Genomic DNA, 14,038 nt, shown 5'->3' on the forward strand with positions numbered 1-14,038 from the left:
ACAGGCTTTAGCTTCAAAACAACAACATCTAACTAAAACAGTATTGTCTTCATTGTGTTTTCTGATCACTTATACTACAGGTTTTCCATCTAAAATATGATAGCAAGTTTCATTTTAAAATAACGTTGTTTTAAATAAATGTATTTTACATGAAATAAGTTGACACAAAGAAAATGTAAGTGACAAGGCCAGGCACAGTGGCTCACGCCTGTAATCCCAGCACTTTGGGAGGCTGAGGTGGGCAGATCATGAGGTCAGGAGATCAAGACCATCCTGGCTAACACAGTGAAACCCCATCTCTACTAAAAAATACAAGAAATTAGCCAGGTGTGGTGGTGGGCGCTTGTAGTCCCAGCTACTCGGGAGGCTGAGGCAGGAAAATGGCATGAAGCTGGGAGGCGGAGCTTGCAGTGAGCCAAGATTGTGCCACTGCACTCCAGCCTGGGCTACAGTGAGACTCCACCTCAAAAAAAAAAAAAAGAAAAGAAAATATAAGTGACATAATAATGATACTTGGATGGCAAAAATCATGAAGGTGGTACCAGAATGCTGTCACCTGGTAAACATTTGTATGGGGCAAAGGCATACAAATGCCTTTCCTGGTTAGTCAGGGGGGTGAGGTTCTGGTGCCAGGTTCAGGCCTGACTCAGCATGTAAACTTGGATAATTTCCTTCATTTCTTTGGGACTGCACCTCCTCCTTCACTGACTATAAAATGAGGAAGTAGGTCATCCCTTCATATCTAACAAGCAAAAATTAACTCCGTTTATGAGGAGCTTGATTTTTTAAAAACAATTTATACATCCAAATGAATGTTCTCCTTGGAAATCTACACATAATCTACTTATCACCACAAAGTTACCATCGTTTACAATGTTTGTTTTTTTCAAGACAGAGTGGGGTGCAGTGAGGTGATCTTGGCTCACTGCAACCTCCGACTTTTTGAACTCGTCTTTTGGAAGTACCTTCATAGTCTGGGGATATAGTCTTTGTTTCTTTTTTAAATTGTGGCAAAATACATGTAACATAAAATTTGCCATTTTGACCATTTGTAAGTGTATAGCTTAGTGGCTAGGTACATTCACACCGTTGTGGAGCCATCACCACTAACTGTTCTCCAGAACTTGTTTATCATCTCAAACTGAAATTCCATACCATTAAACACCTCCCCATTCCATGAATTTCACTACTCCAGGTACACTGTTAAGTGGAATCATACAGTATTTGTCCTTTGTGTTTAGCTTATTTCACTTAGCATAAAGTCAAGGTTCATCTATGCTGTAGCATGTATGGAGATATAGTCTTTTACAGCTTTTTTCAATATGACTCCTAAACACAAGCCAGCAGCACTTCCACCAACTAAAAAGCAATCTTTTTTTTTTTTTTTTTTTTTCTGGAGACTGTCACCCAGACAGGAATGCAGTGGCTCGGTCTCGGTTCACTGCAACCTCCGCCTCCCAGGTTCAAGCAATTCTCTTGCCTCAGCCTCCCGAGCAGCTGGGGTTACAGGTGCCCATCACCATGCCCAGCTAATTTTTTTGTATTTTTAGTAAAGACAGGGTTTCACCATGTTAGCCAGGTTGATCTCAAACTCCTGACCTCAAGTGATCCATCCACCTCAGCCATTCCACTGCAAAAGAGAACAGATGAGCTGGGCTTATGAAGAAATGGCCTGTGGGTATTCAGTTGCTATCCTGAGATTTTCTTAGATGATTTGTCTACTCTGATTTTCATCTTAAGACCTGACTTTTTTTTGAGACCGTGCCTCACTCTGTTGCCCAGGCTGGACTGCAGTGGCATCATCTCAGCTCACTGCAACCTCCAACTCCCGGGTTCAAGTGATTCTCGTGCCTCAGCCTCCTGAGTGGTGGGATTACAGGAGTGCACCACCACACCCAGATAATTTTTCTATTTTTTTGGTAGAGAGGGGGTTCCACTATGTTGGCCAGTCTGGCCTCATGTGGTCCACCCACCTCTGCCTCCCAAAGTGCTGGGATAACAGGTGTGAGCTACTGCACCCAGTCAAGCCCTGACTTTTGAATCCAATCCTACATAAGATGTAATATCACTGTAATGCTTTATATGGATTTACATTTTGTTAACCACAACAGCATCTAATGTCAGTTGTATCTTTTTTTTTTTGAGACAGAGTTTCACTCAGGCTGGAGTGCAGTGGCATGATTACGGCTCACTGCAGCCTCGACCTCCCAGACTGAAGCAATCCTCCCACCTGCTCAAGCAATTCTCCTGCCTCATCCTCCCAAGTAACTGAGACTACAGGTGCAAGTCACCACACCCAGCTAATTTTTTTTTGATAGAGATGGAGCCTCACTATCTCATGGCAACCTCACAAGTTGCCAAAGCTGGTCTTGACTCCTGGACTCAGGCAATCCTCAACCTCAGCCTCCCAAAGTGTTGGGATTACAGGTGTGAGCCACCACACCTGTCCATGTATCCAACTTTTTAAGTGACCATAAATCATTTTAGATGCATATATTCTATAATCTCAACTTGAGACCAAGTTCCTCTGAAACACATAAATTTATTTTGTCATGTTTACTGTGCCATAGATCCTAGAACTATAAACCTCCTTAGATGCGGCTACTGCCTGAAAGCGCAAATGACAACACACTCTTTACTATGTCTCATTCATTGTTGTGTGACACCCCCTTAATATACACAAGATACTCCAGACATTTTTCTCCATATTACTCACAAAACCCATGGCTCTGTTTGTTGTTTAAAAAGAAAAAGTAGGGCCGGGCGCGGTGGCTCAAGCCTGTAATCCCAGCACTTTGGGAGGCCGAGGCGGGTGGATCACGAGGTCAGGAGATCGAGACCATCCTGGCTAACATGGTGAAACCCCGTCTCTACTAAAAATACAAAAAACTAGCCGGGCGTGGTGGCGGGCGCCTGTAGTCCCAGCTACTTGGAGGCTGAGGCGGGAGAATGGCGTGAACCCGGGAGGTGGAGCTTGCAGTGAGCCGAGATCGCGCCACCGCACTCCAGCCTGGGCGACAGAGCGAGACTCCGTCTCAAAAAAAAAAAAAAAAAAAAAAGAAAAAGTAGGGGAAGGTTCACCACGGCAAACGGTATGACTCTTGACCATCTATGATGTAACTGAAATGAGCACCAAAGCAGCTATTACTATCTGTGAGGGGGCTGTGTTCTTAGCTACCAGTACTGAAATAATACCTTCAGTCAAAACCGGCTACTTCCACGGAGCAGTATTATATCACTTTGTAATAAGCTGTCCCAAAAGTGCTGAGCATCATCACTGCTCTGAGTCCGCACATCTCCAAATTCAGGCATGCTCACTCCTGATCCAAGCCAGACAGTAGGAAGCAGTACTGTACACATACGTACATTTCCTTCCTAGCTCGTTCCTTTCCTAGATTTTTCTACAACTGTGTTTAGTCATAAAGTCTCCTCCTTTATTCTTCCTTTGTTAATGGGTATGAAAATCTGCATTCTCAAGAGGCAAATTCTAGAATGATTCCAGGAAAGTAACTACATAAATGAAAGGGGGAGAAGAAGACCACAGAACCTCTCTCCTTTCACTAACTTCTGTGTGCTGGAATATTCCATTTCCTACCTGATTTCATAAAACACTTTCCTCTTATGAGTGCTCTATAACTTAACATACTTTTAAAGAACTTCACTACATTTATGAGATCCTTTCTGGACTTCTAAGATTTAAAACAAAACAAAACAGAAGCCTTTGAAATCATTTCTTGTGATAATAAAGCCAGGGAGGCAGATTATTCAAGAAGCTGATCTCTACCCAACTGAGAGGGATCGACAGCTGCTTTTCAAAAATTCTTCAGGCTCAGAATTATGAAACCAATGAACGCTAGAATTAGGATGCACCTCAGCGATCATCTAGTCTAACTTCCTGCCTTTACCGCTGAGGACACTAGACCCTGGAGAAACGGAGTGCCTCCCCAGTCGTCGGAACAGCAAATGTACGGCAGCACTAGTTCTGGAGTGCAAGTCTGCTGACTCCCAGTCCAAGGCTTTTCTGTACAGTAAACAACTGTATACGGTACACAACTGAGGGGCATTTTTGTGCGCCCAGGGTATAGCCTTTAACAACTGGAAAAAATTTGCTTAAAAAACAAAACACCTCTTCCTCTTTTTAGGGAGTTAGAATTGATGTCACAATCAACTACAAACAGCAAGGTGGCATCCTGGGAAGAATGTGCACCATGAGCAAGAATGAACCACTTCAAATACCATTATCCCCCACCCCACAAGCCTGCCCAAATCAGTCACATGTGAGGGACTCTCTGGGACCAACTCTGTCTCCTTTGGGAAACTGGGTGGATGCTGACATGGAGTAAAATGGAAACAGACAGCTCTGAAAAACAGAACTACAGAAAGCCTACCTTAATGTCTGACCAAGGTGAGCAGCCTCTCTTCCTTATGGGGGTTTGAATTTCCAGTCCAATAATGCCTAATCTTGGCCCTTTAAAGTTGTGGAAATAACTTCAGTTTCACCAGCTCATAAATATGTGGTTACTTTGCTTTTGGCGCCTCACTGTGGCAAAATGGAGGACTTACATCCTTTATTTCTATACCTTGACAGTTGACTAGATCCCACACCATGCAGGAGTTAAAAGCAACAGATTCCTCTCAACCAACCTGTTTTCTCATCTGCAAATAGGGACTATAAGACTACTGACCTCATAAGGGTTGTTTGAAAGGGTTAAAAGAAATAATACACATAACATTCACTTAGCAAGTGCCAAATATAAGGGCTCAATAAATAGGAACCACCATTGTTTCCGAAAGTAAATACTTACGAAAACCTAAGAGCAAACACAAAATTCAGTAAAAAATATGAGGAGTTAGAATAGTTGAAATTCTAGGCCGGGCGCGGTGGCTCAAGCCTGTAATCCCAGCACTTTGGGAGGCCGAGACGGGCGGATCACGAGGTCAGGAGATCGAGACCATCCTGGCGAACACGGTGAAACCCCGTCTCTACTAAAAAATACAAAAAACTAGCCGGGCGAGGTGGCGGGCGCCTGTGGTCCCAGCTACTCGGGAGGCTGAGGCAGGAGAATGGCGTAAGCCCGGGAGGCGGAGCTTGCAGTGAGCCGAGATCGCGCCACTGCACTCCAGCCTGGGCGACAGAGCGAGACGCCGTCTCAAAAAAAAAAAAAAAAAAAAAGAATAGTTGAAATTCTACAGTCTATAAGTAATTAGTGTTTATCGGTCAGCTGACTACAGTACTCCATAGTGATTATTTTTTCTGGCTCCGAAAATAATAGGGTCTTGTGTTATACACACTGATCTAAATGATTTAAAATGGAAAACTTTGAATATTTTTACGATACCCATTAAGACATATGGAGAGACGTCTTCAGGTATGACAAAAACAAAACTAGAAACCATGACCACAGGTATTTAACATTATTGATTAGATTAAGAAATTATAGCACATTATAGTACTCCAAAGTAATTGGAGAGACCTCTTCAGAGATTGTAAAACCAAGACTAGAAATTATGGCCATAAGTACTTAATGAGATATTAAATGGATTAATAATTATTGTATGTGGTAATGGACAGTCACTGCCACAAAAACTTCCTAAAATAGGACACATTGTCTCTAATATCCTTCAAAGGCAGAAAGTGAATGGAGACTGTACTTTGGAGAAATACTGTTTTTGTTGTTTTAATAGGTAGAATATACCCATTTTTAAAGTAATGAAAATGTGGACAACAGTAGAATAGAAACAAATCACAATCATATATTAGTATTTTCTTTCCAACAATTCACACTATTCACATATTCCATCATCCAACAGATATCTATGGAGCACCTAGTCTGTGCTAGGCACTGTTCTGGTGCTTAGGAAACACAGTGAAAAAAAAGACATAATATTGAGCTTACATTCTAGCTCAGAGGTTTTCACACTTGGCCTTCATCAGAAACCCCCTGGAGGGCTGTGAAAACACACTGCTTGTTAAAAGTTTCTGATTCAACAGGTCTGGGGTTGGGCCCAAGAATTTGCATTTCTAACAAGTTCCCAGATGATGCTGATGCTGCTGGTTCATGGACCACAATGAAACCACTGTCCTAGTGAAAGGAAGACAAACAATATACTGTAAATATCATAAATGTACTAAGTGTCTAATACGTCAGAAAATAAGTGCTCGGGGAAAAAAAAGAAAAAGGTAAGAGTAGTTGTATACAGGGCTGGTATTCTTAGTTTTCATTTAAATAACACGGCTAGTAGTTCTATTATCTATATTAGCAGTATTCTAAGGACTTTACATATATTAACTCATTTACTCCTCACAAAAACCCTATGAAGTAGACACTAAGATTTATCCCCATTTTTCAGGGAAAACTAATTGGGTTAAAGTAACCTGTCCAAGGTCACACTGCTACTAAAAGGTGGATTTAAACTCAGGCAATCTGGCTCTTGAATTCTTGCTGTTAAATATTATACTATACGCCCTCTCAAATCACATATTTCTTCATAAATGTTTTATTGTTAATTTTAGAGACAAAGTCTTGCTCTGTCACCCAGGCTAGAGTGCAATGATGTGATGACAGCTCACTAAAACTTCAAACTCCTAGACTCAAGTGATCCTCCTGCCTCAGCCTCCTGAGCAGCTGGGACTACAGGTGAGCAGCACCACACTCAGCTAATATATTTTTTTTTTTTTGTAGAGATAGGTCTCACCATGTTGCAAGGCTGGTCTCCAACTCTTGGCCTCATGCAATCCTCCTGCCTCAGCCTCCCAAAATATTGGGATTACAGGCATGAGCCACCACACCAGAATATTGGGATTACAGGCATGAGCCACCACACCTGGCCCCCATATTTTATTTATTTATTTATTTTTATTTTTTATTATACTTTAAGTTCTAGGGTACATGTGCACAATGTGCAGGTTTGTTACATGTGTATACATGTGCCATGTTGGTGTGCTGCACCCATGAAGAAATACTCTGTGAGGCTAGAATGGACATATATTATGTCATGATCTCTGTTCTCCAGGTACCTTTGATATTCTCATCCACAACCCAAACTCTGCTTCTCCTCTTATGTTTCTTATTTAAGTTCATTGTTCACCCAGTTGACCAAGTGAAAAAACACAGACACCCTGGAATCTTTCTCCCTAATTTCTGCCTCAAAACCACCTCTTAGGCCGGGCACTGTAGCTCACACCTGTAACCCCAGCACTTTAAGACGCTGAGGTGGTTGGATCTTAATTAAGCCCAGGAACTTGACAACAGCCTGGACAACATGGGAGACCCTTACTAAAAATACAAAAAATTAGCCAGGCCTAGGGGCATGCGCCTGCGGCCCCAGCTACCCAGGAGGCTGAGGTGGGAGGATCACTTTAGCTTGGGAAGCCAAGGCTGCAGTGAGCAGTGATGGTGCCACTGCACTCCAGCCTGGATGACAGAAGACAGGAGTGAGACCCTGTGTCAAACAAATTCCTGTGTTACCAAGGCAACTGCCCAAAAGGCTCTTAACACAGTCCCCTATACCCAGATTCTTGTGCTCTCTCTCGTCCTCTGTCTAGCCATTAATGCCCTTCTTCTAAAAGAAAATCCACATCAATCAACTGCTTTAAGTCCTTTACTGACTTTCCATATCAAGTCCAAATGTCTCAATGTCACACTAAGATCCCCTCACAATCTGGCTGTTTCACCTGCCCCATCTACTACTACTTTCCCATATACATTCTAAGCTCCAGAGTTGGGGGTATTCCATTTTTTAACTCCTGTGTTGCCTCTTTGCATTTCCCCTGTTTAGCAAACTCCCATTCAACCCCTTATATTCAGTTTGAAGTTTTTTGAAGCTTCCCTCTCTTCCCCATGCTCAAGTCCAGCCTTTTTTATAGTCTCTGAGAACTTTATTTTAGGATTAATCACACACTTTGTTGTAAGTTTGTTTACTTTTTTTTTTTTTTGAGATGGAGTCTCGCTCTGTTGCCTGCAATCTCCACCTCCTGCGTTCAGTTGATTCTCCTGCCTCAGCCTCCTGAGTAGCTGGGACTACAGGCGCATGTCACCACACCTAGCTAATTTTTGCATTTTGAGTAGAGACAAGGTTTCACCATGTTTGCCAGGATGGTCTCTATCTCTTGACCTTGTGATGCACCCGCCTAGGTCTCCCAAAGTGATGGGATTACAGGCATGAGCCACTGTGCCCGGCCGTTTGTTTCTTTTTAAGGTAAGTACTCTGGAAGTCCTCAGGGCCCAGACAGTGGCTGATACATAATAATTCTCAGTGTTTATTGAAAAATAACTTAATTCAATTACACAGCATAAGCTACATGCAAGGGCTGTATTATGTACGTTATGCTGTGCCTAATAATTCATGATGGGCATTAAAGTGCTGAAAACTTTATGATGTGGTCTCTGAACTAGAAAAAGAGGGATTCAGAGATGAGGCACCATGTGTTTGCTTAGATAAATTCAATTTATTCAACAAATATTTATTGAGCAGTGTGAACGAGGTAGTGAATAAGAGGTAAAGTTGCTGGACTTACTACAATTCTAAGGATATGTATATACTTTATTTACAACTATGTCTGTTGCCAGCAACTTAGAATATTTTGTGGTTGGGTAGAAATTCACCTATTTCTGCTGAGCACAGTGGCTCACGCCTGTAATCTCAGCACTTTGGGAGGCCGAGGCGGGTGGATCACTTGAGGTCAGGAGTTTGAGACCAGCCTGGCCAACATGGTGAAACCCCGTGTCAACTAAAAATACAAAAATTAGCTGGGTGTGCTAGCATGTGCCTGTAATCCCGGCTACTCGGGAGGCTGAGGCATGACAATCGCTTGAACCCAGGAGGTGGAGGTTGCAGTGAGCTGAGATTGTATCACTGTCTGGGTGACAGAGCAAGACTCTGTCTCAAAAAAAAAAAAAAAAAAAAAAAAAATCACATATTTCCAACTGTTCTCTTTGCAGAATGGAGAAAAAGGCTGGGGAGACAACAAACGTGAATGTAACTATCTTAGCTTTATGTTGCCATAACAGAATAGCTGAGTCTGGGTAATTTATAAAGAAAAGAAATGTATTTCTCAGAGTTCCGGAGGCTGGGAAGCCCAAGGCTGAGGGGCCTGATTCTTTCAAGGGCCTTCTTGCTACCCATGGGTCACCCTATGGCAGAAGGTGGAAGAGCAACAGATCAAGAGAGCAGGCAAGCAAGAGAGGGCTGAACTAACCCACTCTCTCAGCAACCAACCCACTCTCAGGATAACAATCCAATCCCTGAGGATGGAGCCCTCATGGTCTAATCATTTCTTATGGGTCCCACCTCTTAACACGATTAAAATGGCAAATAAATTTCAACATAAGTTTTAGAGGGGACACTCAAACCATAGTAATAACGAATTCAATTTTCTATTTTTCAAGCAATGTTCTTTTGCGTTATTTAGCCTTATAGAAATGGGCATTGCAAAAATTCAGTGCCAGGTTGAAAATGCAGTCTACCTTTTTTTTTTTTAGACAGAGTCTTGCTCTGTCATCCAGGTTAGAGTGCAGTGGTGCGATCTTGGCTCACTGCAACCTCCAGCTCCAGGGTGCAAGTGATCCTCCCACTTCAGCCTCCCCAGGAGCTGGGACTACAGGCACGCACCACAATGCCTGGCTAACTTTTGTATTTTTTGTAGAGATGGGGTTTCACCACGTTGCCCAGGCTGGTCTCAAAAACCTTCAATACAGCAATACTTCTAACTCAGCTTCCCCAAGTGCTGGGATTACAGGTGTGAGCCACCACGCCTAGCCTGCAGTCTACTTTTCTTTTCTTTTTTTCTTTCTTTTTTTTTTTTTTTGAGACAGAGTCTTGCTCTGTTGCCCAGACTAGAGTGCAGCGGCACTATCTCAGCTCACTGCAACCTCTGCCTCCTGGGTTCAAGCAATTCTCCTGCCTCAGCTTCCTGAGTAGCTGGGACTACAGGCAACTGACACCATGCCTGGCTAATTTTTGTATTTTTAGTAGAGATAGGGTTTCACCATGTTGGCCAGGCTGGTCTTGAACTCCTGACCTCAAGTGATCTGCCCGCCTCTGCTTCCCCAAGCCCTGGAATTACAGGTGTGAGTCACCGTGCCCTGCCCGCAGTCAACTTTTCAATCACATAAATCAGATCCCACAATGCTTCTGCACAATATATTTTAACTGCATCCCATCATATTTAGAAAAAGGCACAAGTCTTTCACCATGGTCCACAAGGCCCTACATGATCTGGCCCTGCCTACCTCTCTCCTTTGCTCACTTCATCCCAAACACATGGAACTTCCTGCTCTTCGTTGAACACACCAAGCTCATTTCTGCTTAAGGGCATTTGCAGTGCTATTCCCTCCTTCTGACACTCACTTCTCCCAGATTTCTGGTTTACTCCCTCTCTTCATTCAAGTCTCAGTTCAAATGCCATCTCCTCAGAGAGGACTTTCACAACCACCCTATTTAAAACTGAAGTCCCAAGGAAAGCGGATCGCTTGAGGTCAGGAGTTAGAGACCAACCTGGCCAACATGGTGAAACCCCGTCTCTACTAAAAATACAAAAAAAATTAGCCAGGGGTGGTGGCGCAACTGTAATCCCAGTTACTCCAGAGGCTGAGGCAGGAGAATTGCTTCAATCTGGGAAGTGGAGGTTGCAGTGAGCCGAGATCGTACCACTGCACTCCAGACTGGATGACAGAGTAAGACTCTGTCTCAAAAATAATAATAATAAAAAAATAAAACTGAAGTCCCATCCCCTATTCCTTTACTCTGATTTATTTTCCTGTATTCTTTAACACTGCCGCTTAATAGTTATATATTGTTTATCACCTACCCACTAGAATGGGGACGTGCATGTCTTTTTCACTGTAATTTGCAATATTCACCAGCACCTAGAACAGTGCCTGGCACACAGCAGCCTCACAATAAATATATATTAAATACATGCATTTCATTCTCACCAGAGTCATTCAATTCCTATGACCTTGAGTAATTCGTTGAGCAAACACTCAAGCTCTGACCCTTAAATAAAAGCAATAAAACAAAGTTTTGTCCTTGCCATCAAGTTCTATATATCCGGAGGCCAAGAACTATATATAGCAGGTCTTCCTATGGATCTAGGGCCGGAAAACTCTAGCTCCTCCAGACAAAACTTGTAGCAACCTGAACCATGAAATTAAGGGGTAGTAAATAGTCTCAGCAGTAAAAACGTTCAAAACAAGACCACATCTAAACGCCACAATAAGGTTTTAAAGGCCAGCTCTCTACCCTCCAATAACAGGTATATACCAACACCCCAAATTATGACTCCTTTGGGTTTTTAACCCTTTTTCTGTGCTACAGATCCTCTGTCAGTCTGGTGAAAACTAGACCTGTCTTGAGACTAGTGCTTCTAAATGCATAAAACAAACAAAAACAGCTACGAAAGAAACCCACGCTACATTACAGGACCGCAGATGTAAAAGCCCCTCTGCTCTGTTTGCCGCAGTGGAAAAAAACGAGAAAATGTGGAAGGCCATAGAAGGATCCCAGGGAACTGAACCCCGCGTCCCTGGGCGCGTCCCCAATTCACTCTCAGTGGCAGGGAGACCCGGGGCTGCGACCCAGCCAGCCCTAGGGGGCGTGTCTGAGGACGCGGAGGAAGGAGACGCGGGCCCGGGTCTGGGAGGAAGGTGGGGGAAAATTCCACAGCGCGCGGGGCCGCGCAACCCACTGCGTGGCCCACCCGCGCCTCACCGGTCCCAGCAGTCCCCAGCAGCCGCTCGGGCACCCCTTGTAGGTCTTCATGGAGGCCGCGGAAGATCTCGTGCAGCTTCTCGAAATGCTCCGAGGAGGCGGCGGAGGCGGCCATGGCGCAGGACGCGCTCGAGCAGCGGCCACCCAGATTCGGGGCTCTGGGCCCTCTCCTAGCCCGGCGGTCAGCCGCCCAGTCCCGTGGCCATAACGGCCACCGCCGCACCACCGCTGCCCAGGACGAGGTTCTTCCGGGGCCGCAGAAGGGTCCTCCCGAGCCGGAACGCCCACCCTCTCTAGCCCGTGATTGCGGGAGCGCCGGCGCGAAGGCCTGACGGGAAGGCGGGAGACTGCGCAGCCTAGGCGACTCCTGAGGGAGCGAGCGGGGCGAATGGTAGTCGCAGAGCCCGAGAAATGCCCGGTCCGGGGTGGGGAAAGGCCGCAGAGAAAGGGCCCTAGGGGACCTGCGGGACGGGCAGCTCGGCCGCCTTCCTCCCGGGCCCCGCCGGCCGGCCAGGGGCGGGCGCTGCAGTGCACGCCGGGGGATGTAGTTTGACTCGGAGAGCGTCTGGTGCCGAAGTCGCGCGTTGCCCGGGGTGCCAGGTTTAGCCCTCGAGGCGACAGCGGGCTTCGGCCCGATTTGATGTGTGTTTGCGTCTAGACGTCGTCCTCACTGTCATCGCGCTTTGCTTTGCCACCCTGACCCGAATTCCTCATTTCGCGTCTTGACCGAATGTTAGCTTTAGGCCCTGGAAAGATAGCCAGGCCAGGGGCTCTGCCTGCAGTCGGGAGGTGGAGCAGTTTTCCTGGAAGGCCCAGCGGCTCCCCAAGCTTTCAGAAGTGGAACCCGGCCGGGCGAGTGGCTCGCGCCTGTAATCCCAGTACTTTGGGAGGCCGAGGTGGGAGAATTGCTTGAACCCAGTAGTTCGAGACCAGCCTGGTCACAATAGCGAGAGCACTACCGGAAATCCAAAATAGGAGCCGGGCAAGGTGGCGCGCACTTTTGGCCCCAGCTACCCCGGAGGCTGAAGCAGGAGGATTACTTGAGTCCACAAGGTTGAGATTACAGAGTTCCCACCACTGCACTCCAGCTTGGGAGACTTTGCTCCCAAGTGGAGGGTGACCTTGTCTCCAAACAAACCCAAAAAACAAAAATTCAAAAGTGGAACCGAGTTAGGATGACCTCGAAATACTCTAGCTGCTAGGCTGCCTCGTGCACTTGTTCACAACAGGTGTTTGTCAAGCGTAGGCATTGCGAGGGATCTGGGCATGTTGGTGAATAAAACATTTACTCTCTGCTCCGGGGGAATTTATAATCTGGTGTGGAAGGTGGGCCTGGCTTCATTAGGTCTCATCTGCCACTAAGTGTCACGTGTTAACAATTACAAGGTCCTTTCCTGCACTCCATGGGTATAAATGCCGGTCTTCAGGTCGGGCATGGTGGCTCAAGCATCATCCCAGCACTTTGGGAGGCCGACGCGGGCGGATTACTTGAAGTCAGGAGTTCGAGACCAGCCTAGCCAACACGGTGAAACCCCCATCTCTGCTAAAATCACAAAAATTAGCCGAGCGTGGTGGTGGGCGCCTGTAATCCCAGCTACTCGGGAGGCTAAGGCAGGAGAATCACCTGAACCCGGGAGGTAGTGGTTGCAGTGAGCTGAGATCATGCCACTGCACTCCAGCCTGGGTGACAAAGCAAGATCCTATCTCAAAAAAATTAAAATAAATTCTTATTTTCACCGATTTCACGGTTTGCTCAAGGTGTCTGTTCTCAAATGTTTGCTTGGGAGCTCAATTTTAAACTGCCTACAAATATTAAAAGATGTATGAATGCTCAGGAGAAAATGCTTTGCTAATTTATATCTCCTGGGCCCTCATTTTTATTATCAAGTTCATTGGCTGTTGATTCAGCACACTTTGGTTGAGCTCTTAATATGCACTGAGTACAGACATGACCAAGTCTGAGGTAACTGTCAGTATTCTGTGTAAGTCCCACAACACAATGCTGGGACTTGTCACAGTACAGAAATAAGGGGCAGGTGCAAAAAAAAGATTAATAGCCTGGGGCCAGGCGCCATGGCTCACACCTGTACCCCAGCACTTTGGGAGGCCGAGGCGGGATGACTGTTTGAGCTCAGAGTTTGAGGCCAGCCTGGGCAACAAAGCAAGACCCTGTCTCTAATAAAAAAGAAAAGAAAAAAGAAAAAAAAATGGCCCGGGATGATCAAGAAATATGGGAAAAGTATCTGTGAAGAGTGTCAAAAAATGTTAAGTAGGAAATGGTGAATGAATAATCAGATTATCACACAACCTAAATTAATAGCATGTG

At 45.2% G+C, this 14,038-nt stretch overlaps 1 protein-coding gene across 1 annotated transcript in view; it reads right to left on the reverse strand.

Annotated features, from left to right (window-relative positions):
• Positions 1–12,720, reverse strand: part of VTI1B (vesicle transport through interaction with t-SNAREs 1B) — a 28,746-nt gene extending 16,026 nt beyond the window's left edge. The window contains exon 1 of the mRNA XM_025392707.1: positions 11,713–12,720. Within this exon, the coding sequence (XP_025248492.1) occupies positions 11,713–11,827 (115 nt within the window). The 5' untranslated portion in view covers positions 11,828–12,720. The remainder of the gene's footprint in view (positions 1–11,712) is intronic.
• Positions 12,721–14,038: the final 1,318 nt, after the last annotated feature.

The sequence above is a fragment of the Theropithecus gelada genome, chromosome 7b (assembly GCF_003255815.1).
Source record: "Theropithecus gelada isolate Dixy chromosome 7b, Tgel_1.0, whole genome shotgun sequence".
Lineage (NCBI taxonomy): Eukaryota > Metazoa > Chordata > Mammalia > Primates > Cercopithecidae > Theropithecus > Theropithecus gelada.